This window comes from Phascolarctos cinereus, unplaced genomic scaffold, assembly GCF_003287225.1.
Source record: "Phascolarctos cinereus isolate Bilbo 61053 unplaced genomic scaffold, phaCin_HiC Scaffold_3;HRSCAF=262, whole genome shotgun sequence".
Classification (NCBI taxonomy): Eukaryota; Metazoa; Chordata; class Mammalia; order Diprotodontia; family Phascolarctidae; genus Phascolarctos; species Phascolarctos cinereus.
Window position 1 is genome coordinate 245,325,653 of NW_027555736.1, and position 27,027 is coordinate 245,352,679.

Here is a 27,027-nt window from a genome sequence, read left to right on the forward strand (position 1 = left end):
AGCTAAGGGCAAGAGACAGTGATACTATCTTTGGTCCAGGCTTCTTGTGCCTGCCTGAGTAGAGGGCTCACATAACCAAACCACCAGAGCATGAGAGAGGCCACGTCCTGGCATTAATCTGTGTGCCACCTATATAGTTCTATCACTAGTAACTGATTGATGAAATATGACGCTGGACCGTATCTCTGAATCTAGAAGGAGACTGTGGCGGAAAGGAAAGAGCATTGGATGAAGTGGACAGGCGAGGTACTGCCTTTCCGGCTGAGCCTTACTTACTTAGCTACTCCATCTGTAAAATGAAAGCAATACTTGCTCCAGCTATGGGGGGTTGTTGTGAGGATGAAATTAAGGTAATGTGGTTTAAGTGTTTGCCAAACCTTGACATGCCATAGAAACTTCAGCTAACATTAGCAGTATTGAAACAGAAGCTTTGAGTAACAAGGTGAAGTTATGGGGCAGGCCATTACTTGACACATGAATTGTGAATTTTTATAAGACTTCAGAGAAAGGAAAGAACTGACTCGAGAGGCTTTATGGAGTTAGTAGGAGCTGAATTGGATCTTGGTGGGATTTTAATGGAGAGGAGGGGATGATAATGGGTTGGGTTCCTAATACGACTGTTGTCAGGGGAATTTGGATAGGAGCCCCTCTCAGAACTGCCCTTCTGCTCGAGATGAGAGCTAACTAGGTGGTTTCCCAGTTTGGTTACACGGTAAGCTCAAGAGGTCAGGGACTCTATGACTTTTGTGTTTGTATCTTCAGCACATAGCACAGTGCTGGGCACGTTGTAGGCACTTAGTAAATGCTTGCTTGTTGTTTAGGGTCAAGATGTTATTAGATAATTCCTTTGCAGAAGTACTCCCCCCCATGAAGTAATGGAGAGTTGCTGCTAAGCTCAGTGCCCAGTTAAATCCCAAGGTTCCACCTCATAAAGGTACCCCAAAATGAAACTGAAAACAAAATGTATCCTTCACTTGCTCTTCTTACTCCTTTCTCATCTGACTTGTCTTACTAGTTCTCAGTGTTCTGCCAGTCTTCTTTCTGAGGCTCCCTTCCATATCCCCACCTTGAATCCCTTGCCTCTGTTGAAAGACCATTCTGTTTTTACAATGTCATATTATTTATTTAGTTCCAAATTGGTATCTGATCCAGGCCTAAACCCTTGACTTGAAATGTTAACAAAGCTAGTTACATGGCTGCTTAACTTCTCGTATTCCTGAGGTTGATTTGATTTGGGTAAAATAGCTTCATTTCAATTCCTACCTTTCTCTGGGTCATCTCTAGAACTCTGGGAAGACTGGATCACTTCCAGGCTAGCCTTAGAGGATCACATTCACTCTTTTGAGAGCTGCATATCTGATTCAGTCCAGTACTAGTTCCTGCCTCAGTAGTTGCCTTTATCCCAAGACTGTTATCAGTGATGGCAGAGATGGCCAATGAAGAGAAATTCAACTTGAATCAGACTCCAATTTTCATTTCCAAATTTCAACCTGATTCATTGTTCCCCTTTGGCCAAGTGTCTGGTAATTTTTGGTCCTGGTGTATACCTATTATAATCTATCGTTTACCTATTATTATTGTCTTGATTTGATTTTGTTTTTCCTGTTAAAAATACCCCCAAACTACTCTAGTGTTGTTTAGCTGATTCAGAGAGATTTCTTACCCTAGTCCCAAAAGTCACGTTCCCATGAGAGTTCCTCAAGATAGGTTCAGCTCAATAAACTTTCTATGGTTACTGGTTCGAAGATATCATTGCCCTCACCCAGCAGATATGGAAACTGTCACAATAATGGGGCAGGTGACTAAGTGGGTGACTATCCAGTCTAACCTCAGTGTTTCCATGGCAGGTCTTGCACAAGATTGGTTTTCTTTCCTTTTGGAGTCAGGGTTGGGGTAGATGGAGTTCAGTGATGAGTTTTCATGCCTTGGGGCCCAGGCAGAACAATTTTAATCCTTCTCTTTCCCAGACGGGCAGCTCTTCTGGAAGATAATACCGCATTATCCCTTAGAAAGTATTCTCTTCTCCAGCCCAAATGCCCTCAGTTCCTTGTAAGACATGATTTCTAATCCTGCCAACATCCGCCTGTGGGTGTTCCTCAAAACAGTCCATTTCAGTTTTAGAAAACTTTAATTACTAGGAAGTTTTCGCTTGTATCAAACTGATATCTGCCTCCACGCGTACTGTTTGTTTCTCAGCGGCTACCTGATGCTCCTGGTCCCTTTAGTAAGATCGGGGATTAAATGACCAAAATGTTTGATCAAGTAAAGTATTAAAATGTTGCAAGTAGTCCATGGGTCCTGCTCCGTGGCATGATCTTTGTACAGGAAGGACAGTACATTGCTATATTTGTAGAAACCGTGAAACATAAGAACTTGGGCCTGTCCTGCAGGCCAGCGTTTGCCCCCAAACCAACTGAGCATTCTTCTAGTTATCTAAAGGTGTAAAAACAAGCAGCCCACAGGTGGCCCATAGCATGCCTAAGTGCTGCCTACACTGGATTAAAATGTAATTGGGAAAGATTTGACAAAGCAGATAAAAATACAATAAAACATGGATAATATATTTTAAAACCAAGTTTGTGTGCAACCCACAGGGATCCTTACATCTGACTTAGTTGCCCTCATTTCTTTTTGAGTTTGACACTAATGACCGTGGAATTTGGATCACCCTTTCCATAAGGATCTTTGTGTTCACATTCATTCACAGAAGCTAAAGTTAAGACGGTGACAAGATAACTGTTCGCTGAGATGACCTGTGCAGTCTTAGGTAGGTGTCTTCTGATCGAGCTAGGGGCCACTTCTTTCCTTTTTGACATCTGACTCGGGCCTAACTTTTTCTTAGGATTGAGACTGCCAACTTAATTTCCCCATCAGCTGGCTGCCCATTCTCCGCTTTTCTTTGTCAGCATCTGCACAGCTTTCTCCCCTCTTCCCCTTCTCCAAACATAAAGCTGATCTGAGTCATTTGCAGTGGTGCAGTGTCCAGTTCGGCTTTTCTGGTCTTTGACCACAGGCCTAACGACTGAGGGCATCCGGGTGAAAGCATTCTCTTCCTTACCTTCACAGTACCCTTGGCTATAGGAGTCGCTAACGATTTCCTTGCATTTAAACAACGGCCAATTTTGTTAGACCTTTCTGTCACTCTAACACCTTCTCTTGTATGACGTTTGTAGAATCTGTGCAAGGCTATATGGTGTTATCGTCTCTATTTTCACATAGGAAGATGAGAATTAGTAATAGTGCACATCAGTGTTACAGCCTGAAAACATGGAAAAGGAAGATCAAGGAGCTATGGGCTATAGGATTATGGTATCCAGATGTAACGAAAAGGAGCATCATAGGATCATAGGGATCTTCTTGAAGAAGCATTTATTGGACAGGGTAAGGCACTCACCATTGAGGTGAGACTGTGCCAAGGCCCTTCTCTCTGTCCCATCTTGTAAAGAGGGTAACCAGATGTCATGCTTGCCTCCAAATGTTCACCTGGAATCTGGAGCTGGACAACACTTCAGATTCTAGCCCCCTTAATTTACTTGAAGAGGAAACTGAGGCACAGAAGTTAAGGGACTTGCCCAGGGTATTTGCAATCTTTTTTGGGGAAGGAGCAGGTGTGCCTCCGTCTGCTTGGGATGACACGCAAACCATCTATCTGTGTCTGGAATATTCTGTCATGAGTCATGTAATGGTTTCCTGGGGACGTTAACCAAATTAATGTGTGCTCATTTTTGAGTAAGCCTCTGTGGACCCAGGGAAGTCATTTCTCTGGGACTCAGTTTCCTAGAGAATGAGGGGTTGGGCGAGGTGGTCTCTAAGGTCTCTTTCATCTCTAAATCCTATGATTTTCTCATAAGAGGAAATTGTGGTTGCCATTGACTGGTAGCACTGACTGACCTAGAGTGAACTCGGAATTGCAGTATGGACAGATGTACCTTGTTAGGAGAGAATGACAAAGCCAAATTTACCTTGGGGTGTGGTTCTGTTTTAGGGCCTGCAGGAGCAGGGTGCTCTGCCACCCGAGGGTCATTGTAGACCTTAGAAGCTTAGGGCAAGAGTAGTAAGTGGCACTTTAAAAAGTACTTGAAATTTTGTGAAGCATATCTCATTTCAGTCTGCCAACAGCCCCGTTGCTGGTCTGCCCCATTTAAGCGTGTCTCCCCCAACCTGCACTGGTGCCCAGGTTCGATCTCCACTTTATCCCTCTTTTATCCTATTCAGTGCAGCTCATGGTTTTAGCCTGTTGAGATCTTTTTGAGTACAGAGCTTTGAATCACCTGCTAATTTGATAAGCATGCCATCTTTGCCATTGTGTAATTTACTGATAAAAATGCTGACAAGCATGAGACCAAAAGCAGGTCTCCGGGAGCACTCTGCTCCCTCCATGTTAACATCAGCTTATTAATGACTTCATTTCTCTGGCTGTTCAGTCATTTCCTACACCCAACCTACATCTCTTGATGTTGCCTACAAGGACAACATGGGAGGCTTTTTGTTCAATGTTTTGTGGAAAACCAGGGTAAGTGGATTAATGGAAAGAGTGCCAGTCTGGAGTGGGGGAGAAGGTCCGGATCTGACCTCTGACACTAATCATTTAAGTTCTCTGAGCTTTAGTTTCGTCATCTCTAATGTGAGAATCTCACAGAATCTCAAAAGTTTGAAGAGACCATTTAGTCTAACACATACTAGAGCAAGAATCCTTTCTAGGACATGCCGAACAAGTAGTTATCCACATCTGTGTGAAGACCTTGTGAGAAAGAACCCATTAACTCCCAAGGCAGATTACTTCACTGGTTCTAGATATAGATAATACTGAGGTAATACCTCGCTCACAAAGTTGTTGGTAGAAAATGAGATTGTACATATAAACTGGTAAGCTTTACGATGCCAAATAAATATCAGCTGTTATTACTATTGTCTAGGGAACTATTCTAGGGTAACCTGGTTAAAAAAGAAATAAGTAGTCTGGGATGACCTTGACAAAGTCATGCAAGCTCTTGATCATTGCTATCTTTTATAAATTCAATATAATACAATTAAATAAACATATTAAGTACCTACTATGTGTAAGGTACTGTGCTAAATGCTGGAGATACAAAGACAACATCTTTAGGCTTGTCCTCACATATAGGCTGTCAGTAAGGACTTCGTCTTTTGCCTTTCTTTTTTTCCCTAGTGCTTAGTACAGTTCCTGGCACATAGTAGGTGCTTATGTTTTACTGGATACTTATAAATACAGACCATTCTCAGGCAAGTATGGTATAACTGTAGAAATTCTAGATTTGGAGTTGTGGGTTCAAACCTTGGCTCTGCCATTTGTCACCTGTCTGGCGCTGGGCATGTCAGCAGCCTCCGAGACTCAGTTTTTCTCATCTGTAAAGTGAGGAAGGAGTTGGACTTGATCTATCTCTTAGTTCTCTTCCAGGGACAATCTGATCATCTTGAAGATGTACGATCTTTTTGTCAGGAATGAGTCACACTGCCCTACAGTTTGAAGACTCCTCTTTTTTTTTTTTCTGAAAATCAGGAAATTTACCTTCCTTGTGTCCTGTGGCACTATGTTTCAAGATTTTTAAAAGAGAACTGACGGTGGCTTAGCAATCTACATCTGCCATTTCTTTGAGTATCCTGGGAAGAAATGCATATAGGCCCAGTGATTTAGATACTCTCTTTACTGTCTCTTCACTTTACTTGAGTTTCAACTTCCTGCTATTTTTTGTTCTATTTTTCTGAATCCAAAAATAATTTTCTTTGGTAGAGAAAAGAGAAGCTAAATTAGCGTTGAATAATTTCACCTTCTATGTGTTGTCCATTATCATTGTCCCATCCACTCCAATCCACTGATATTTTGATCTTCTTTTTGCTTATAATTTAGCTTTTTAGAAAAGCCCTTTATGTCATTCTACCTTGTTAGTTGTCATTCAACAAATATTTATTAAGACTGTGCTGATCACCATACTAAGTCTTGAGAGAGATACAAAATTTAGTTGGCATGATGCCTGTTCTCATGGAATTTGTCCCATAGGGTATAAGGAGATAACTATAATACATATCAAATTATAAATTAATTTGAGTTGTAAAAGTATTATACGTAACTATACTCAGGCACATACATTTATATAATGTACGTAGTTATATATATGTACATTCCCTAACAAGAGTCTCTAACTGATAACCACATCTTGGCATGGAAGTGACCCTAAGTTCTAGAAGTCTGTGCTTTAGAGGCTCTGGCTGGTCTTGGCAAGATAGGTTTCTCAGTAACAAGCCTAGCAATAGACTTATGTCTGGTAGCTAAGCCCAACTTACCTAGGGTCGGGGATACAATACAATGGACAGAGAGCACCGGACCTAGAGGCAGGAAGACTGGAGTTCACGTCTGGCCTCAGACACTTACTAACTGTGTGACCCTGGGCACACTGCTTAACCTGTTTTAACTTCCTTACCTATAAAATGTGCTAACATCTATCCCTGGGAGGATAAAATAGGTTATTTATAAACATTAAAGTGCTATGGAAATGCTAGCTATTATTGCTAGGATGTTGGTGCTCATAACCAAAAGGTTGGTCACTCAGAAAAAAATTTTTTTTTTTGGTGAGGCAATTGGGGTTAAGTGACTTGCCTATGGTCACACAGCTAATGAGTATCATGTGTCTGAGGCCAGATCTGAACTCACATCCTCCTGACTCCAGGGCCAGTGATCTATCCACTGTGCCATCTAGCTGCCCCTTTGGAAATAGTTTTTTATGAAGACCTTAGGTTTTAGGGCTTGGAAAAGAACTTTAGATAGAGGGGATTGAAAGCCCCCTTCTGTGACCTGGATTGGCTCAAGGTCACACAGTAGTAAGAGAGAAGCAGAGTTGAGACTCAAATCCAAGTTTTCCAACTCTTTCTACTGTGTCATGTTTTTCAGCACATAAACTTATGAAGACTTAATACAAAAGCATGGAGTGGTTACAGTGTGTATCAGTGCAGGAAATACCCTTACTAGGGAAATCCTTTAAGTCATGTGTGTGTGTGAGTGTGTGAATCTGTATACATATGCCACCCATGCTCTTTTGTGAGCTGAAGCTCTCAAGATGACATATTTGTATACACACTGCACACCATAGCATTGTTTGAGCTACTGCAAATGTTAAAACTGCTCAGTACCATTTTTTCCTAGCGATGGATAAGCAACATCAAGATGGACAGAACTTAGCAAACGCTAACTTTGATACCTTTCTGAGAGGCTTAGAATTAACCCTAGTCTGAGCTTTGCATTCCCTGACATATCACACATGTATATCAGCAATATATATACACATACACGTATGTGTGTGTGTGTGTGTATAGCCTTAATTATTTCTGGCTGGCTGCTCTGTACTCTTGACCTGAAGCAGCTGGCCACTGTCCTTTAGCCCTTGTACTCCTCATGCTGATGACATGGAGAGGTATTAAGCAATGAAAGCCTCAAGCACTTAGAAAGATAAGGAGGAAGATTACTTGCTTGTCATAATGGGTGACACACCTGTGGGTAGGGAACTGCATTGTTTGTGGATTAGTTGGCTAGGCACGGAACTTTGTATTTTGGATTGTTGACTTCGTTATTTCCCCATGCTATTGCCAACTCATGCACCTGAGTCTGTCTTAAAACTAGTGATCGTTTGTACTGCACGTTTTTTTTGGGGGGGGGGACCTAAAGTTCGTAAGAAAGGGTTTTACAAATGTGCATTTGTTCTGGGAGAAGGGGTGGCATGGTTTAACAGGAAGACTACTATTGGAGTCTGGAGACAGGTTTCAGTCATGAGTCTGCCACTTACTGGCTGTACGACCTTTCGCAAATCATAACATCCTATCACACTGCTGCCCATCACTGAAGAGATGCTTACTATTGAAGAGAAAGCTTTGGAGGCTGGCATTTAGTCCTCAACTTCTGCCAATGTTGTTTTAGAAAAAAGTGGTAGTAGAGTGTGTTGTGCAGTTTTATCTTGCCCAAAAGGACACCTGCATCACCACCCCTGAAATGAATATTATCTAAACAACAATCCCAGACGCAGACCTGGCTTCAAGACTGCAGTAGACTGGATAGTACCTATTCCTGGTGTAGAAGAACAAGCTAGGCTGGTTAGAGCTGGGCCTTCCCAGCTGCCTTCCTCTACAGGCACCCACTCATCTGTGCTGTGTGAGTGTGTGGGTACACATGAGCCCAGGCAGGGCAGGTGAGTCATTTGTCCTTGGAGAGCGAATGAGCTCGGCCCCACACCTCACCCCACTGAACAACCACTGTTTACGAAGTCAGACAAGTGTCTTAAAGAATGGAAGACACTGCAGATCTCAAAGGCAAGCCCACAGTCCCTGAGCAGGGCTTTGAATGGAATAAATGCTCTGTACATATTGGTTGAAGTTCAGTTGTGGAACATAAAGAAAATAACTGAGTAGCCTTAGTTTATAAGGGGAAGAAAACACTTGGGTCCCCTCATAGCAGGTAAGTCCATTGAAAATAGGTATAAGTTTAAGATCCTGCCAGATTTTAACCTGAATCAACCTACCGTCAGTTACTGATAATTTCATCACTACTCAGAGTGTGTCTCTGCTGTTCCTTTCCCCTGGGGACTTAAAAACATTTAACCATCACATCACCATATGGGGAGGGAAGGGGAGAGAGAGAGAGTGAAATGAAATGGATTAGCTCCATTTTTCATATATATATTTATCTCAAATACATTTTGAGTTTACTTTCCAGAATCCTATAATGACAGCCGAGAGCTGGAAATTAAACTTCCTGATGAAACCACACGACCTGGTTGTTGCGTTTGGAATTAAAATATTCCCTTGATTTTTTCCTTAGTATTCCAACTCCACTTTATATTTTTGCAACATGTTTAGCATTTTACCAGTGGTATTTCTGGGGGCAGGTTACTCTCATTCTCCCCACCTTCACAACAGAACTTCACAACTGAAGTAGGCAGTGGGGGAATGATGTGTCCACAGTAACAAAGCCAGTCAGTACAAATTTAAGAGCTCAGCCTCAGAGCTACACTTCACTGAGGAGTGTAATATTTGTTGGCTATTTCTCCACCCTGGCTAAAGAACAAGAATCCCTGAGAATGGAGATGAGATTTATTCTGGGATGGTCCCAAGTACTTGGTATGCCTGCAATCTGTGTTGAACGTGCTAGTTGGGTTGACCACAGACTTGAACAACCTCCTTTGCCAGGAGGCTATTCCAGACCAATGTAGTTAAATCTTGACTAATCAGAATACTAGGGTGGGGGAGCAATGATAGGTAGATCGACAGAAAAGATAAAAAGAGGAGCAGCTAGTGGTGCAGTGGATATAGTACCAGTCCTGGCATCAGGAGGACCTGAGTTCAAATCCGGCTTCAGACGTATAACGCTTACTAGCTGTGTGACTCTGGGCAAATCACTTAACCCCAATGCCTGGCCAAAAAAACAAAAATGAAAAGATGACAAGAACAATATTAAATTAACTCTGGTTAAGGAGGAATAAATTAGCCCCTTTTGTGGTAAAACTAAAATATATGGAGTGAAAAAGCATGCTTAAAAGGTCATATATGTCAAGTACTATGTTATGTGCTAGGGATACAAATAGAAAATCAAGAGTCTCTGCTCTCAAGATTACATTTTAATTGTGGGAGACAACACATATAGGAGGGTTCATGCTTATGTTGGGTTGATATTAAATGGAAATGCCTTAGGCAGGAAGAGTAGCAGACATGATGGCAAGGCCTACATGCTAGAGTAGGGCTCTGGGGTATCTCCAGCAGAAACAGAGATCTAGGACTGCTGGCAGTGGGCACTGTACCTGATGGGAGCTTGGCAGTGGGGAAATGTGTTGGAGGGGAAGTGTGGTATGATAAATAGAAAATATAAAATTCTTCAAGAGATTCAGGACCTTATGGTGCCTTGAACACTGTAGGAAATAAGTGGTCATGGGTGGGGGTAGGGAAAATCATCATCCTGGACATGGATTTTTTTTTTTAAACACAGAGTAGGTATGCCTTAACCGTGTATGTGTTGTGAAGGCCACTAGGACCTCTTCCATCCTCATCACGGGGAGTGCTAACCTTCTCTCCTTTCATGCAACACCTGGACATGGATTTTTACTGAACAAGCCTTTTGGTTATCAGGTTAGGTGTGTACTAACCCTAGCTAGCACAAATACTGATTTATCATTTGCCTCATTCTCCTATTCCCTGAGAGCAAGAAAAAAATTGGAGGGTTACAGTTAGAAATTTAGTGTATGGTCTGTGATGGGTCATAAAGTTTTTTGTGGACAAACACAAAACTCTTTGCTCCCCTCTTTCGGCTTGCACAGCTACTGTTTTCTGGTAAATAAACTTTTTAGGAGCTGTGTTGCCACTTTATGGTGCAAAGGCAGCATGTTCTTTCTACTAAGAAAGCCAACACCCAATTCCCCAGGAAGCTGCATGCTGGTAACTGGTAAGCACCAACTTTCTTGTTTAACTGAGAGTCACTGTACAGCTGCATCCTTGCTGTGCATAAAGTCACAATTGACCTGATAACTTCCTACTCAGCTGGTATTTCAGAAAGGAATAAAGTTAGAAGAATCCCCAGCTTGCCTTCTCCTTTGATAGGCCTGGCTAACTCTCTTGGTGATCTGGTTGCACAGCTGAAGCACTATCTTTTCACATTTCCTCATAAGCAATATGAAATAAACACAGTTCAGGGAATGTATCTCTTTCATCCTTTCACTCATCCTGGAAGTTAGGCTACTCAGAACAGGGTCAACGTGTTGATCCAGCTCAGCTACGCCTCCACTGTTCTATGAAAGCCATCCATTCACCAGCTGAGAGAATGTTTCTGGCTGTTGCTAGGGCTAAGTCATCCTATAAATTAATCTGTAGCTAATATATATTAATTATAGCTTGTAAATATTTACTGAGTAGTAATGGGTCTCAGGATGAGACAGCAAAGCACCAGTGTGCTTTAGGACAATGGGGGTTGTCCTAAACTTCAAAAAGGATTTTGCTGCTCATTCCAAACCTGATTATCGTCCAGTAATCTTTTTAATTCTAGTGCCTTATTACACAGTGCTCACCTCTAAAGAATAGGAAATAGACTAGAATGATTTTTTTTTTTTACTGAGGGCTTGGTCACGTGAGTGCCGAATATGGATAAAACTTAAGCAAAGATTTCAGCTCTTCATTCTTATTCTCGGTAGCAGTCTGTCTCCTATAGCTTTCCCCCAGTTTTCTTTCAGCTATTATTTTAGTAGCTATAAGAAAAGCAGGCAAAGTAGCATATCCAGAGCATTGAAAACTAGGCCACTTAAAAAAGCTGCACTCCCAGAAACATTTATAGTGGGAGAAAACATCAAGTTCTGCTTACCACTCACCAAAGCAGGAAAAAACACGGCAGAAAGCCTCAGAACATTGCGCCAATTATAGTCAAGAAAAGGACAGCGGAGGCTTTTAATAAGGACCCTTAGTGAAGCCATCTGCTCATGTTGGCCAAGCAAACAAACAAGATGTTAGACTTTGTTAAGGAAATTATCAAGAAAAATAATGCAAACAAGTCAAATATTCTAATGTCATTATATAAAAGCTAAACTACCATCCACCCACGTCATCCTGTGGGCAGATATCCATTCATTTTCTAGACATACAAAATAGACTGAACAGTGCTCTGAGGGTGTTTATTTAATTCTGCAGCTGGGGCAGGCTATGCAGCTTCATTTACCTACCTCCATCCAGTCTGGTCTCAAAGATCTTAATACTACAGACCAACAGGGCACACACTTGCTTGACCCAGTCCCTGGCACATCGTTCATGTTGGCCTGACATTTCTGGTTTGTTTTCCATTCAGCCTCCTTACTACCTTCCTTTTTCAGTTATTTTCGCTTTCCAGCACCATCTCTCAGTGAACCACACAGCCTAAAAGTTTAAATATTTTCTGTGAGGGCCAACCCTCTATGGTTCCTGTTACTTTTCAGTATCACCCAGGCAACCCCTTTTGGTCCAGAAACCTAAATCTCAGCTCAGTGTCAATAGGTTGCACCACTTTTCTTATCTCCAACAAGTTAAACACATGGCCAGCTCCCCCTAGACTTGACTTTAGTGTGTCCTGTTCTTCCAATCTGACTTCTGCTCCAGTAAGCCAAGAATTGGAAGGATTTCGGTTCACTTGTGTTACTTGCATCGGTTTAAACTCTGTTAAAGTTTGTTAGACTATTTCCTGTATCGCATCCTTTAACATACTAACACCAGGATCTTAGTTCATCAAAAACCCAGCTGTGGCTCTTCCGTGACTCTTTACTTCCACAGGAATACTACTTTGGCGGCACTGTTTCCCTTGAGGTGAGCATACTTTTTTCTTTTTATTTAAGCTTGACCCTATAATCTAACAAGCAGAACCTGGAGAGAAATACTGAAGCCTTTTCCCCCAGTCAATGTGCTCCTTCAAGTTCTGATAACAAATTTCATGATGGCTGGATGAGCAGTTCCTACCTTTAATTTCTGTGGTCTCAGCAATCCAAAGAAGTTTCCTTTCTAGACCTGGAAATACCTGGAGTAGTGGTTAAGTGGGCCGCAAACACCAGCCAAGCTTTTTTGTGTTTCCTAAGTCAGTAGTAGTGTATGGCAAAACACTGGATTCTAAGTCCGAGGGTCTGGGATTGAACTGTGCCTCTGTCATTTCTTTGTTTGAGCTTGGGTCAATTTTCTCTACAGACCAGTTTTCTTACTGTACAATGGGGTAGTTGGAATAGGAGATCTTTAAGATTTCTTACCAGCTCTAAATCTTACAACCTTAGTCTAGGATTAAACACTTATGATTTGGTGCTGGTTTCTTAACGTGGTTATATGCCAAGACGTCACTGCTGTCATCTCGGCCTTGAGATCTTCTGGTAGCAGGAAGGTGCTGGAGGGCTGGCTCATGACGAGGCTCTGGACGTAAGCGTGGATGCTGTCTTGTCCAGCCTGTACTTGCCCTGCAGTCTCCTCTATGACATCCTCAACAAGCAGCCATCCAGCCTTCAGGTCGAGGGAGCAGCCCAGTTCATGTCTGAACGGTTCCAACTGCTCAGAATTTCTTTCCTTACGTAAAGGCCCAAATCGCCCTTTACACTGGACATTAGTCCAACCACTGTTTCCCTCTAGGGTGACAAGCAGAATAAATTAAATCCATCTTGCCCATGACAGCCCTTCGAATACTGGATGTGCCTACTAAGATCTTTTTTGCAGGCAAGAAGCAAATCCAGGTTCTTTAGCCGATCCTTGTAGGACGTGGTCTCACCATCCTTCGCTGTCCTTTTGAGGTAGGTGTTTCAGCTCCTTAAAAGCTTTCCAAAATGAGCTCTACAGCACAATCCAATAACCATTGCCAAAAGATCTCCTCTGTAGTTTGTGATCTTTCTGATTGCCTTTTAGTGCTGGGTACAGAAGTAAACTCTGAATCGGATTCTCTGTCCGGTGGACAGCTGACACAGTGCCTGGTCTCAAATGCATGACTGCCAACAGCTATCTGTTGAGAGGCGGGGCTGAGCTCAGCCCACAGAACAAGGGAATATCATTTTAACCTGTGAATGATTCACTGCTCGTGGCATTACAACCACAAAGCTACAGAAGCATATGACATCTTCGAATCTGCATCAAGAAGAGATGGCAGCCAAAAGCTCTATCACCTTCACGAGGGCAAGAAGACTTCACCACACTAAGGATAAAATAAGTTTTTATTTATAGTCTTATAGTAAAGGGGGAAGCCTTAACTTGCAAGACAGTTCTTCGGCAGTATGTACAACATACTTTTTCTTTCCATGGAATGGAATTAAACATGGACAGAGACTACATAGTACACACGAGAGATCAGCAAACGCCAGAACAGGGTAGAATAGAGACAAAAAAAAAAAAGAGGCTTAACACACGAACCCTTCACAGGAACCTGTTTGCTGACCACAGCCAGAACCAGGGCCAGGTCATGTAAGGGAGAGAGGTCCCAAAACAGAAGGGGCCTCCACTAGTCTGTGGTTTTTAGTACCAGGTAAGATGCTCTTGGTATAATTATATACAAAAGCAGTTGGCTCTATTTCTTAGAAACACACACAAAGGAAAATTTGATCATTACTTTATGAATCTGTCGCTTTGCAATACCGACATCATCAGAATAGGGAGAGTCTACTTGGATTCAAATTTCAGTAGCAGGAAATAAATATCAAAACATTATCACTGGCCCTTAATACAAAAAAATGCACTCCTCCCCCAACCCTAACCCTCCCCTTCTCCACTCCCTCTATTCCTGTCTCCCCCCCCACCCCAAAATCAATCCCCTGGTGGCTGAAGCTTCCCTACTGCAGTCTCCAAATACAGACCACATGGTGTCACATGACCCTCCTGAATGCTGGCAACTCAGGCAAAAATAAAAAAATAAAAAAGCTGGCTGAACCTCCCAACTCCATATAGCTTAGCTGGGAGAGGCAGGAGTGAAATACACCCAAGACACCAGACTGCATAGATGTTCCCATTTACCCTCACCACCACAACCCTCCCCCCCAACCAACCTAACCCTTCAGCAGGAGTGATAAATAAATTTTTTTTTAAGAAAAAAAATGTTTTTCCTTTAAAAAAAATTCTGGGTAATTCTGATTATTCCAAACAGGTCATCTTCTAAAAGTTGAGCAGTTCACAGATTCACAAAGTCTGTCAAATGAGGGGGGGACAAGGAAGACGTAGGGAAGGGGGAAAAGGAGACCTGTGAGCAGAGAAGTCACCTGGGCAATGATGCCCAACAAGGTGAGGAGCTGGCTGGGGAGGTCAGGGGCAGCATGTGCTCAGAGGTGTGTCCGTCTGTCCTCCACAGAAAAAGCTGCCAAGTTGGGATGTTTTGGTTTAAAAATTCATGGTGGGGGAAGAAGGCTGCTGAAGGGAAAAGGCAGAAGATGAAAGCTGCAGTCCAAGAGCTTCTACTTTTTAAAAAAAGAAAAGAAAATAAAGAGTCTTTCAAACAGCTTGGAGGGGTCTAACGATGAACTGGGAGAGGAGATGATGGAGGAGACAGACAGTTTTTTTTTATTGCTGGCCTGCTCTGTCTAGCTGGCCTCCATCCGGAGTTTCTTTCGGCTCTGGGGCTCTTCAGGCTCTGACTCAGAGCTGGAATCTGAGCCCCCGTCGAAGGCAGAGATGGTGCTGCCCTTGGCATTGGTGTAGAGGCTGTTGTCCGAAGAAGCATAGTTGGTCTGCAGTTGGGCGCTTGACCTCGCTTTCTCCAGTGCACGGACTGAAAGGCAAGACAAGGACTGTGTTAAGGCCCTCTGGAGGCTAACCGAAGTGATGGCTCAGATTCAAGGTCCTCTGTGTTCTTCCTAAGGGTCTACTAATCCCTGAATCTACGGGTAGTTCAGAAGCAGAAGATGCCCCTCCCCTCCCAAACAATTCTAGAGAGAAGGCTTGCAATGTCATCACTCCTGTCCCAGAAGCACACTGCAAGGACAGGAGTACGGAGCTCCTTGTGGAATCCAGCAATGGAAGGACCCAAAAGCAGCTGGGATCTCCACCAATGGCAGTCTTGACAGGGGTGGGAAAGACTGTATCAGTTCTCATTATATCATTCACAACAGCAGCAAAGGATGACAAGAGAGCCAAAGAAAAATTCTGGCTAAGCCCCCTAACAGGAGAGACTCTTATAACGGAAATCTGAGCCCTCAGAAGCATCTCGCCACACATGGTACCTGAGCCCTTTGACAGACCCCTCACATGCAGGCTGTCCAGCGTGGTGCCTCCCCGCCAATACCCCCCCACTTCCCAGGCCCCAGCTCAGCTTGTCTGAGTCTGGAATGCTAAGAACCCATTTTTCTGATGTTGCATTTTTCTAACCCAAGTGGTTACTTGCATTTCCTTTTACTTGCATCTTCCATGAGGGAGGAAGAGAAGTGAATTCCCCAGGAACAAAGAACTTGATCAGCTCTCGCTTTCCCCTGTGGTTATAGGAAAAGGCGGTTGTGAGCATCGGACAACAGCAGGGACCTGGCCCATATGCTGCCCTGATTGGACAATTATTTACACTGGAGTGGGCTCACTTGTTACCGAACACTTGCGAGGCTTTGGTACTTACACAACATATTTAAATCCAAGGACCTCAAAGTTGTTAACAGACAGCTGGTGCTGACAGGGCAAAAATAAGGCACAGAATTGGCAAACGACTGGCTCCAGTTCAGAAAAGACATAAAACCTTCTAATACAGGGTTGAATTCCCTAGACACCCCTGTCTCCTCATGGTCTTATGATTTGGAGAAGCAACACAAGTTCCTTTCTCAGGCTCTATCTCCCAACCATTTCAGTTCTTTAGATCCAGGACTGAGGCTCCTTAAGCTTTCCACAATTGGTTTTGATCCCGGCGCAGACGAGACGGCCCTCAGCTAAGCCATGACAAAGGAGGGCCAGCTGCCCCAACGCCTGAGAGGCTCACCTTGCTGCTCCAGTAGAGCGTTCTGCCGCTTGAGGTCATCAATATCCTGCTGGTGTGTGTGGTTTTTCCTTCTCATATACTGGATGTACTCTGTGGCTTTATCTAAGATTTGGGCCCGGGATGCCTGTTGCAATAGTGAGAAAAGCACAGGGGACAAAATAAAGACCTAGTTCACGGCAGTGATGAAGCCAATGTGTTTTTCTGTAGCAGGAGCAGTGGCAGTAGGGTCACAGACAGGCTAAGAGTGCAGCCAAATAAAACAAAGATGACAACCTATAGTTCACTTAAGGGTCTTTCCACGTTAACTGGGAAGAAATTCCCCAGGTCAGCTGTGTCCAGGGCACTTACTGTACCCTTAATGATCAACCACTTAGGCTCTTTACTGTTGGAGCCTGACCATACTATGGCAAAACTGTGGGTGCCTGGTCCATAAAAAAGGGAGCCAGACCTGTGTTAGAGCTATTTTGGGCCCACAAAATTGTTCTAAGAAGCTCCCAGGGCTCAGCCATAAATGTTTAGAAGGAAAACATGATTATCTGTATAGAAAATATATACAATAAGCAATGCTGCTTTTTTTTTGCACTGTAACTTCCATCATCATCATCACAACTAACAATAAATCAAGTTTGTGAAAGCACAAACTGCCTGATCTATTAACACAGGGAAAAGGTGGTAGTATGAGAAGAAAATTTCAGAAAGCAATAATATTCTTTTTACCAAAGTTTGTGGGGAGCCTGGGCACTGCCTACCCAGAAGGATGAATTAATAGGCTAATGAACCTGACGTCAGGTAACAGTGCTCCTGGTGTCTAATTTGGCTGGGAGGTTTCTTTTAGGTTGTAAACACTGCCAGAATTATTCAAAGCTGCCCTCTGCCAGGTAATCTCATAGAACCTGATTTTAAACTGGTGGCACAGGTGCAAGGACAAAAAGAATCACTGCCCAATGGAGTGCTCACTCCTAGCAATGGGAAGCAGGCATATTTCTTACTTAGGACAGTGGAGTACTTTGGAAATCCAGCAGTGTAAGTCAAGTAGTTACTACATATCCAAATGATTTCAAAAGCAGATGGGCTCAGGATCACCTCTCACCTTCTCGGGTTTTCAAAAATCAAAACTTCTTACCAAATAGTGACAGCGTTAGTTTATAACTCCTCAGGCTGGGTAACAGAAGGATTTTATAGGATATAGTGGTTTATAAGGCTCTGCAGTTGTATTTGGCTCTCCTGCTATAATACCCCCAAAGCTATTCATTACTGAGTACCAACAACTTGGTATAAGGTACTCTGAGGAACATAAAACATCACCTCCCTGAGCACAAAAGTTTGTTTGAGAGAGAATTCCCTAGACACAAGTACACAATAACTAATCTTCCTGAGCTCCAGTCCTGCATCACAAACTGTCTATCTCCACAGGCACCTCGAAAACTCAACATTTTCAAACCAGAACTGATTACCACCCCCAAACCCTTCTCTTTTTCCTGACTTCCTTATTTGTGGTGAGGGCACTATCGTCAGCTAAGCTTTCAACCTCTGGGGTCCTCCCTGGCTCTTCCCACCTCCAATCCAATTAGCTGCCAAGTCCACCTCCAACACTCTTCTGATCTACCCTCTTCTCACCACTGTCATGACCACAACCTCAGGCGTTCAGCCACTCTGGCTTAAAGTAATAAGCTTCCTAATCTTCTGGCCTTAAATCCACCCACCTCCAATCCATCTTCCCCAAAGCAGTCAGACTGACATTATTAGAGCACAGACCTGGCCTGGCTTCATTAGGAAGCCCTTTTGTACACTCTGGCTCCAGCGCACCTTTCCAAGATTATTACGCATCACTCTCTTGTAGTTCCTATTCCAGCCAAACCAGCCTAAGTGACTCACGGCCACTTCTTTACACACAGGCTGCTCCCCATCTTTGGAATGAATCGTTTCCTTTTCTCTTTAAATCCTCCCTTTCCTTCACAGTTCCATTCAAATGCCACTTCCTACAAGAAGCCTACCTTGACCCTTTCTAAGTTGCCAGTGTCTGCTGCCTTCTACCCCCAGGTCATAGCTTTGCATTTACTTTTCCGTGTACACGTTATTTCTTTTTAATAGAATGTAACACAAAGTGCCTGACACATCGTAGGCATTTTAAATAAATGCTTGCTGGATGAATGAATGATTACAATACAGTATAAAGACTGAGTATCACATAACTAAAATGTACTCAAAGAATCATGCCGAAATCATACAGATATACCATCATGATGACTGCCTAGCGGATTCCAATGAAGAAGGAATTCCTCACACACAGTGAGGTCTCTAGATAGTCCTGTTTGTTGCTAATATTGCGTTGGCTGAATCAAGTCCTGCACAACCTCCAAAGTGAGATACATAATCATTCCAGTAATCAAAGTTATCTATTTTTATCTTTTGTAATTTCCCCTATCTCTTGTTTGGTTAAGAATACATGTCCTATACATAATAATTCAAAATGATCTTTTGGCCAATCCACATAAGAAAAACCAAGTGGGTGAAGAAGGCAGGCAGTTAAACGGAAAGCCTGAAAGAGCTAATCTCTTGGCATAGCTTCTCCCTGAAGAGCAGTCTGCTTCCAACGAGGCAGCATGGTGTCAATTCATGGAATGCAACTAGGGAACATACCGAGAGAGTGCTGAGCCTGGAGCCAAGAAGACCCAAATTTCCAAATATGGCTCCCTTAGTAGCTGTGTGACCTTGAGCAAGGCACTAAAAGCTGTCTTTCTCAGTTTTCTCCTCTGTAAAATGGGGATAATAATAGCACCTACCTCTCAAGTTGTGGGGGAGGATCAAATGAGGTAGTATTTGCAAAACACTTAGCACAGTCGCTGCCACACATCAGTGCCTTAATAAGTGCTTATTCTCTTTCTCTTGTTTCCAAAAGATCACGGTAAACCTGAGTAGGCTACGATATACTACCAATCAAGAACTGCATAAAATAAACTACATAAAGGATGCCCTCAGAAAAATGCATGACTGTAAAGGAAGGTGGGCTGGCCATATGAAGAGAGTAAGGAATAACAGAGACAGCCACTAACATCTTTGGGCCTCAGTTTCCTCACCTGTAAAATGAGGGGGACAGATGTCTTTGGAGGTTCCTTTCAGCTATGATCCTATGACTGATACCCACATAACATTAAAAGAACTAGAGGAGAGCCTCCAGAATACCAAGTGGATATGCTGTGGAAAATCTGTGCAAAGACAGGGACAAGAGTCACACAGGATGCAAGGAAATGGCTGAACTGTGACGTTCACCAATGGTAGGAACATTCACATCAATGAGATAACAGTCTCACTGACACTACCATGAATGGCAGAAACAATAAAACTACAGGAATTCAGATCGCTTCTTGTTGGGTTGATGAGAAGGCTTCACTGCAGGAGGTGACACGAGTTGAAAAAAGAAAGGAAGGTTCTCGAAAGAGAAAGTTCAAATTCAGGCTTGGGCAATGGAGGTGAGAGTGCGAGCTGGATCTAAGGGACCGCCGGTGACAACTCTGGCTAGAGCAGAGGGTTCGTAGTGTGAAGGGAAATAGGGTGAAATAAAAAAAAATGTGCTTTGGTCCAAACTTCTGTGGGTATGGCTATCCAAATGTGGCTTCCCATTATTAAAAGGATACTTAATAAGATTTTTAATTATTAAGTAGTAAAATGAAACAGGGCAGCTAAATGGTACAGTGCCTGAAGTCAACAAAACTCATCTTCCTGTGTTCAAACTGAGCCTCGGATACTTACTAGCTAGCTACGTGACCCTGGGCAAATCACTTAACCCTGTTTGTCTCAGTTTCCTCATCTGTCAAACAAGCTGGAGAAGGAAATGGCACACCATTCCAATATCTTTGCCAATAAAGCCCCAAATGAGGTCCTGAAGAACTGGACACAACTGAAACGGCTGAACAGCAACAGCGAAAAATTAAACCGGGAACGTTATTTAAAAAGAGTAGCACAGAAGCACAGAGAAGGACCTCAGAACTCATCCATTCTTTACTTTAAAAAACTCCCGATAAAGTGCTCACCACTTTGTGAAGCAGACCATTTTACTTCTGGAAAGCTCTAGTTTCTCAGCTTTTTCTACTATTAAACTGATCTTGCCTCTTTAGCTTCTATTGACTGACCCTATTTCTATCTTCTGGTGCCACGTTAATAAAGTGTAGTGCCTCTAGCACATGACTTGCACTGAAATATGTGAGGATAGCTATCATTTGAGTTCTCTTCCCCAAGTCCTAGTTCATGCAAGATCCTCGCATGGCATAGTTCTAAGTCTCCTACCTAGCCCAGATGTATTCCTCCAGCTCGCTAATGTTCTCTCTAAAACACAGTGCCCCAAACTGCAGAAACTCCAGATGCATTCTTATGCAGTGTTTGATCCAGCCCTCAATACTTGCCTACGGCTCCTCACAGATTTAACTCATCCCTCAATGAAAGTTCTTAATGGGAGCCCCCAACGGCACGTTAGCCGGCTCACTATGTCTGCTCACAGACAGCGTGCTTTAAGGCTCTGCACACTCTCGGGAGAGTACAAGAACTAAGTCAGAAATTCAGGCAACGAATAAACTTAATGCGACCCCTATTCTTGTTTTGTCATTGGCCAGACTTGTCTTCCCCGAGTCACGCGGCTCCTTACCCAAATGCCCCGTGAGGTCTTACATCTCTCTAGATAATGGCCATCTGGCTAGCATGGTGAGGCCGTGGGCTCTACACACAGGGAAATTCAGATAAAAAAATTTTTTCAGTCTTCTTTCTTTTTTCCTTTTACTTGATATTATTTTATTTTTTCCAATTACATGTAAAGGTAGTTTTCAACATTCACTTTTAAGGTTCTGAGTTCCAAATTTTTCCCCCTCCCCCAGACATCAAGCAACCTGATATAGGCTATACATGTAAATCATATTTCCACATTAGTTAACGTTGTAAACGAAGAATCAGAACAAAAGGGAAAAGCCATGAGAAAGAAAAAAACAGAACAAAAATAAAGTGAAAACAGTATGTGTCCATCTGCATTCAGATTCCATAGTTTTTCCTCTGGATGTGGATAGCATTTTTCCATCACGAGTTTTTTAGAAGTGTTTTAAATCACTGTAGTGTTGAGAAGAGCTAAGTGTATCATGGCCGGTCGCTGCACAATGCTGCTATTACTGCGTACGATGTTCTCCTGGTTCTGCTCACTCCACTCAGCATCAGTTCATATATGTCTTTCTGAAATCTGCCTGCTCATCATTTCTTAGAGCACAATGGTATTCCATTACATTCACATACCACAACTTGTTCACCCATTCCCCAAATGATGGCCATCCTCTCAATTTCCAATTCTTTGCCACCATAAAAAGAGCTGCTATAAATATTTTTGTACATGTGGGTCCTTTTCCATTTTTAATGATCTCTTTGGGACATAGCAGTGGTATTGCTAGATCAAAGGATATGCGCAGTTTTGTAGCCCTTTGGGTATAGTCAGATAAAATTTTACAAACCCCAACCAAGGCCAAGGCCATAGGAATAGGCTTAATAAATGTATTAAGCAGCTAAGTGGTGCAGTGAATAGAGTGTAGGGCCTGAAGTAAGCAAAACATCTCTCTGAGTTCAAATCTGGCCTCAGATACTTCTCAGCTGTGTTACCTTGGGCAAATCACTTAAGGCTGTTTGCCTCAATTTCTTTATCTGTCAAATGCGCTGGAGACGGAATAGCAAACCATTCCTCTACCTTTGCCAAGAAAACCCCAAATGGGGTTACAAAGAGTCAGACACAACAAAAGAATGAACAACCACCAAGAACACTCTCCCCACCACCTTCCTTCTTTTCCTATGACCCTTCAACCAATTATAACAATGTTATCTCAAAGCGCAGATATGGGAATGGAAGCAACAGCTAACACCCTCTCTTTACTAATCACTGCTCAGAACATCTGGAAAGGGAGGAAAACTGGTGAGACAGTTCTGGCCAAGAAAACAGCTTGAATGGAGGCAGCCAACCTAGCTCCCAAATACCTACCCCAGAAAAGCCTAATTCACTTCTTCCACCCCAGTCAGTTGGAAGTCCATAAGCAATAAAAAAGTGAGCCTGCTAGAAAAGCCAGCAGCAGTAGACAAGATGTAAGCCTCCCAGCATGACCAGAGATAACTTAGAGATGCCTGTAAAGGCTTTCATTCTGAAAGTAGCAAGGGTGGAAGGCTCCCGCAAGAAAGTGCCAAGGTGGTCACACTGCAGTCCTTGGAAGTCTGAGCAGCAGTGTTCAGACCAGGACACGTCAAGCTCTGGGGCTGTTTTTCCTTCGCACTCTGTCCTGAAACACCAGAGAGCCCTGAAGATCCAGCACTTTGAACCTCAAAGATCCAGGAAGGTCCAAAACCTACCAAATAGTACTGACATACCCTGGGAGTTCAAGGTCAGTACAGGAAACCATACGACCTAGGTCAAGATCAAGGACGATTAACCACCCTACCCAAAGTACAGTAGGAACTGGATCCTGGCCCTAGTACAAACCCTCAATTCAGAAACTAAGGCTAAAGATAAGAGTCAGCAGAAGATACCAGTTACTATAAAGAATTACACATCCAGAGTATGCTAGAACTATTATCTATTAGTTTCCTCATAACATGGGTTAAACCCGTTTCCTCTCCCCCTGCTTTCCTGCTACAGGGATTAATCTTCTCTAAAAGGAAACCCTGGAACCTGACTGACTCATGCTTTCCTGATGTAGCTTCCTGGTCACCAAAGGGCATAAAAAGCCCCACCCAGGTGGGACTGATGGTTCTCAGGTTTGGTGGGTACCCAAGATGACATAAGTTATCAGATCCTGCCTTGATGACCCACTGACCAGTTGTGCTTCCGTAAAGAGGTAAGAGAGGCTATTGAAACTGAACGTAGTATCACTGTATTTTTTTTCCCTGTGTGAAGCCAAAGTAAAGCTCCTTTGTGTAAACTGTTAAATGACTTGTAAGCACCTCATTTAATCCCAAAATGGAACCTGAACTAGGAGAATGCTGACATTAAGCATTCCTCTCATACAGAGACACCACAAAATCCAATCTAGAAGAATTAACTACCCAACAGTAAGCAGAACCAAAGGGGAAAAAATGGATTTTCCACAAGGACTACATGAATACTTAGAAGAAATGAAGCAAGAGGGGCAGATACGTGGTGCAGTGGATAGAGCACCGGCCCTGGATTCAGGAGGACCTGAGTTCAAATTCCAGCTCAGACACATAACACTTACTAGCTGTGTGACCCTGAGCAAGTCACTTAACCCCATTGCCTAACCCCCCCCAAAAAAAATACAAAATAAAAAAAGAGATGAAGCAAGAAATTAAAAATGAAATAAAAGCTTTGAAAGAAGGAACTGGAAAGAAAAGAAATACCTTAGAATAGAATGTAGAAAATCTTACCCAATTAATTCCTCCCTGAAAATTGGACTAGACCAAAAACAAACAAAAAAACCAAACCACTCCATAAAACAAGAAATATTAGAACAAAATCTAAAGATTGAAAAAACAGAAGAAAATGTAAAGTATTTGCTATAAAAAACAACTGACTTGAGGTGCTATAGAGGGCCTTGAAGATTCAGTGTTCTGAACTTCAAAAATGCAGGAAGGGCCCAATCCTGAGAGGTGGAGGTCAGCACAGGAATATAGGTGACACAAGGCAGACTCCAAGCAGAGACTACCTCCCCCTTCCCAAGGTAGCATAGCAGGAATGTATCCTGGTCCTGGCATAAAGTATTAATTAGTACTAATTCAAGGATTAAAGCTGGAGAGATGAGCAAACCAAAGAAAGCACTAGTCAGTATAAAAAACACATTGTAGAGCCAGACATGTCAATCCTAGAAGAAGAAGAACTCCTCAACAGAACCAAAGGAAAAAATAGATTTTCTATAAAAACTATATGAATTAGTTAAAATGAAGCCAAGGATCAAAAATGAAAAAAGAGCTCTGGAAGAAAGAAGGGAGAACAGGTTAGAAGAGGAAGTTGTAAACCTTACCTAAGCAAGACTTCCTGAAAACCATAATAAATGAAACATAAATCAGTGACAGCAAGACATATCAGAACAAAATCAAAAGGACTGAAAAAAAAAGTTAAGATAGTTAATATAAAAATATCAACCTGGAAAATGGTCAAAATATCATTTAAGAATGATAGGACTCATAGAAGTCTGGGCTGGAGAAGAAGGAGCTGCCCAGGTACGCTGGGTGCGAGGAAAGCTGGCAGCACTAACTGCTTTTTTTTCTGAATGTGCATGCCATAACAGAAAAAAAATTAAAAACAAACAAAAAAACCAAGTGAAACCAAGGAAGCTTCTCATTTATAAAGTACCGTACACCTCTCCAATCTAAATATGCTGAAGTCGCAAACACGGCTATTTGCAAACGTGAGTGAACTGTGACTGGTCAGGAAGCTGCCCATGTTTACCTGAACAAGCACATCTATACTCTCTTCCAGAAATTATGATTCAGAGTTGGTGGGCTTGGTTTTAGCAAAAGAAAAAAAGGCTCTAATTTCAAGACAACTACTTATCCACTGGGATAGACTACTTTAGAAGCATCTGTTTTGCTATTCAACTCAGGCAACAATTAGCAAAGTTACTAGGAAAAAAAGCATATGCTATAAGCTAGTAATTTATGAAGTACCTATGTTGTTGTGGACAATAAGCTGCATACAAAAAGAAACTTGGCTAAAAAAAAGAAATGAAGCTTAAAAAAGATATCAAGCCAGTAACACTTACAAATATGGAACCAATGTTTGGCTCTCAAGTGGCAAATAAATTAGAACCATCCCATCTCCAGCAGGTGCTATAAGAACCACACAATTTGAGTCTGACCCCGAGCTCTAGGACTGAAGTCAAAATATTCACATTAAAACACTTAGATTTGACATCGGTATTTTCAACAGTCTCTAAAATGGCAATACAATTAAGCATCAGAAAAGATCTTTTAGCAGCCTACACCCTTTTACTCTCAGAAGTGAAATAAATTTGTGGGGGGGGGGGGAAGAAAGGATTATTGGCCTTCCTGAAAACTGTGACTAAAAAAAAAAAGAAAAAAAGACTGGACACATACTTCAAAGAAATAAACCTGCCCAGATTTATCAGACCCAGAGGGCAAAGTAAAGATATAAAGAGTATACCAATCACCTCCAGAAACAAATCCCCAAAATATAAGTCCCATGAATGTCACAATCAAATTTCAGAGATTCCAGGACAAAGAAAAAAATAAAAATACTGCAACCTGTCAGAAACAGAAAGGATCTCACAAGATCTTATGTCTCTTAGTAGAAATTAGAGAAGATTTGGGAATATAATATTCCAAAAGCAAAAGAGATATTATGAACAAGAATAACTTACCCTGCAAAACTGAATATAATCCTATAGGGGTAAAAAAGAACTTTAATGGAACACATGGCTTGGAACCATTTCTAATGAAAAGACCAGAGCTGGGTAGGAATTTTAAAATACACGTACAAAAGGGTCGAGAAAAACCTAGCAAAGACAAATTTATTTGAGCAACTTCAAGAAGCTATACGATAAATGTCAACCTTTTAATAGGGGGAGAAAGAATAGGAGTCCCTTCCAAACCTTAATGTTACTAAAGGGTATTGAGGAAGTTAAGACAGACATAGGGTTTGACTGATTTTGTTCTCAGGGTTTTAAGAGGGGAAAGAAAAGGCTGAATAAAAGGAAAACACTGGCATATAAAGGAGAAAAAAAAAGGTGTGGAACTAAATGTTTCTCATAATCAGGATGTGTGAGAAGAGTACATAAGCATGGAAGAAAGGTGGAGGGAGTGGGCACCACAAAAACTTTACTCATACTTGAACTAAAGGGTCAAACATGCTCTTGGTGACCTTGGTGTTTAATACATTAAAAAAGGAAACAGGCAGTGATGGGTAGGTGGGAAGATGAGAGGAAGGAAATAGTTATAAGCAAAACAAACAAAAAAGGGGAAGAAAAGGAAAGGAACTGGAAACTGAAGAGAATGGCTGCTGTTGTAGTTTGTACATAGATGAATGGAGTAATAATGTGCAGAAATAACAAAAGAAACAATTTCAAAAAAATCTTGAGTCTTGAAGACCTGTATGAACTGATACTAAGTGAGCAAAACTAGAAGAACAATTTATACATTGTAAAGAAAAACATTTGAAATACCAATTCTCAATCTGTCTCTGAAGTAGCTATGATGAACCATGTTATTCAATCGATAGGAGAGATGATGAATCCAGGTTGCAAAAAGAGATATATATTTTCAGATAACAGTCATTGGTGGATTTGTTTAGAATGACTGTTTACTTCTTACTAGTTTTTTTTCTTCTGTTTTCAACAGAGAAATGGGAGAGGGATGCAGGGAACAGAATAGGAGGAAGTTCAAAAGGAAGCATAGATAAGCAGGTCAGCTTTGATAAAGTTCTGGGCTTGGAGTCCTCTAAAGCTCCTTTCAGTTCAAATTAATGGTCCTATTATAGTAACATGTTGAATCAAATACGTACTTGAAAAAAAAGCATTATGAAATAGACATTAAAAGTTTCATGTACAATTCTCTTATGTTTTACTTCATATATAGAAAAGCACTTTTTTTGGTGTTCAGAATTAAAAAAAAGACAAAAAGCTAGT

The 27,027-nt window shown here is 42.0% G+C and overlaps 1 protein-coding gene and 1 pseudogene across 5 annotated transcripts in view; both read right to left on the reverse strand.

The window, feature by feature from the left end:
• Nucleotides 1–9,979: 9,979 nt before the first annotated feature.
• LOC144456439 (U6atac minor spliceosomal RNA) lies at nt 9,980–10,084 on the reverse strand (annotated as a pseudogene).
• Nucleotides 10,085–13,670: 3,586 nt separating this feature from the next.
• MAX (MYC associated transcriptional regulator X) overlaps nt 13,671–27,027 on the reverse strand; it is a 36,328-nt gene continuing 22,971 nt past the window's right edge. For 2 of the 5 annotated variants that reach the window (XM_021004669.2, XM_021004671.2), the window contains 2 exons: nt 16,418–16,547; nt 13,671–15,229 (listed from right to left, as the gene is read on the reverse strand). In XM_021004669.2, the coding sequence (XP_020860328.1) occupies nt 15,042–15,229; nt 16,418–16,547 (318 nt within the window). In that variant the 3' untranslated portion in view covers nt 13,671–15,041. Of the gene's footprint in view, nt 15,230–15,841; nt 15,927–16,417; nt 16,548–27,027 lie in introns of those variants that run through there. The other 3 variants (XM_021004670.2, XM_021004672.2, XM_021004675.2) reach the window with 2 other exon arrangements.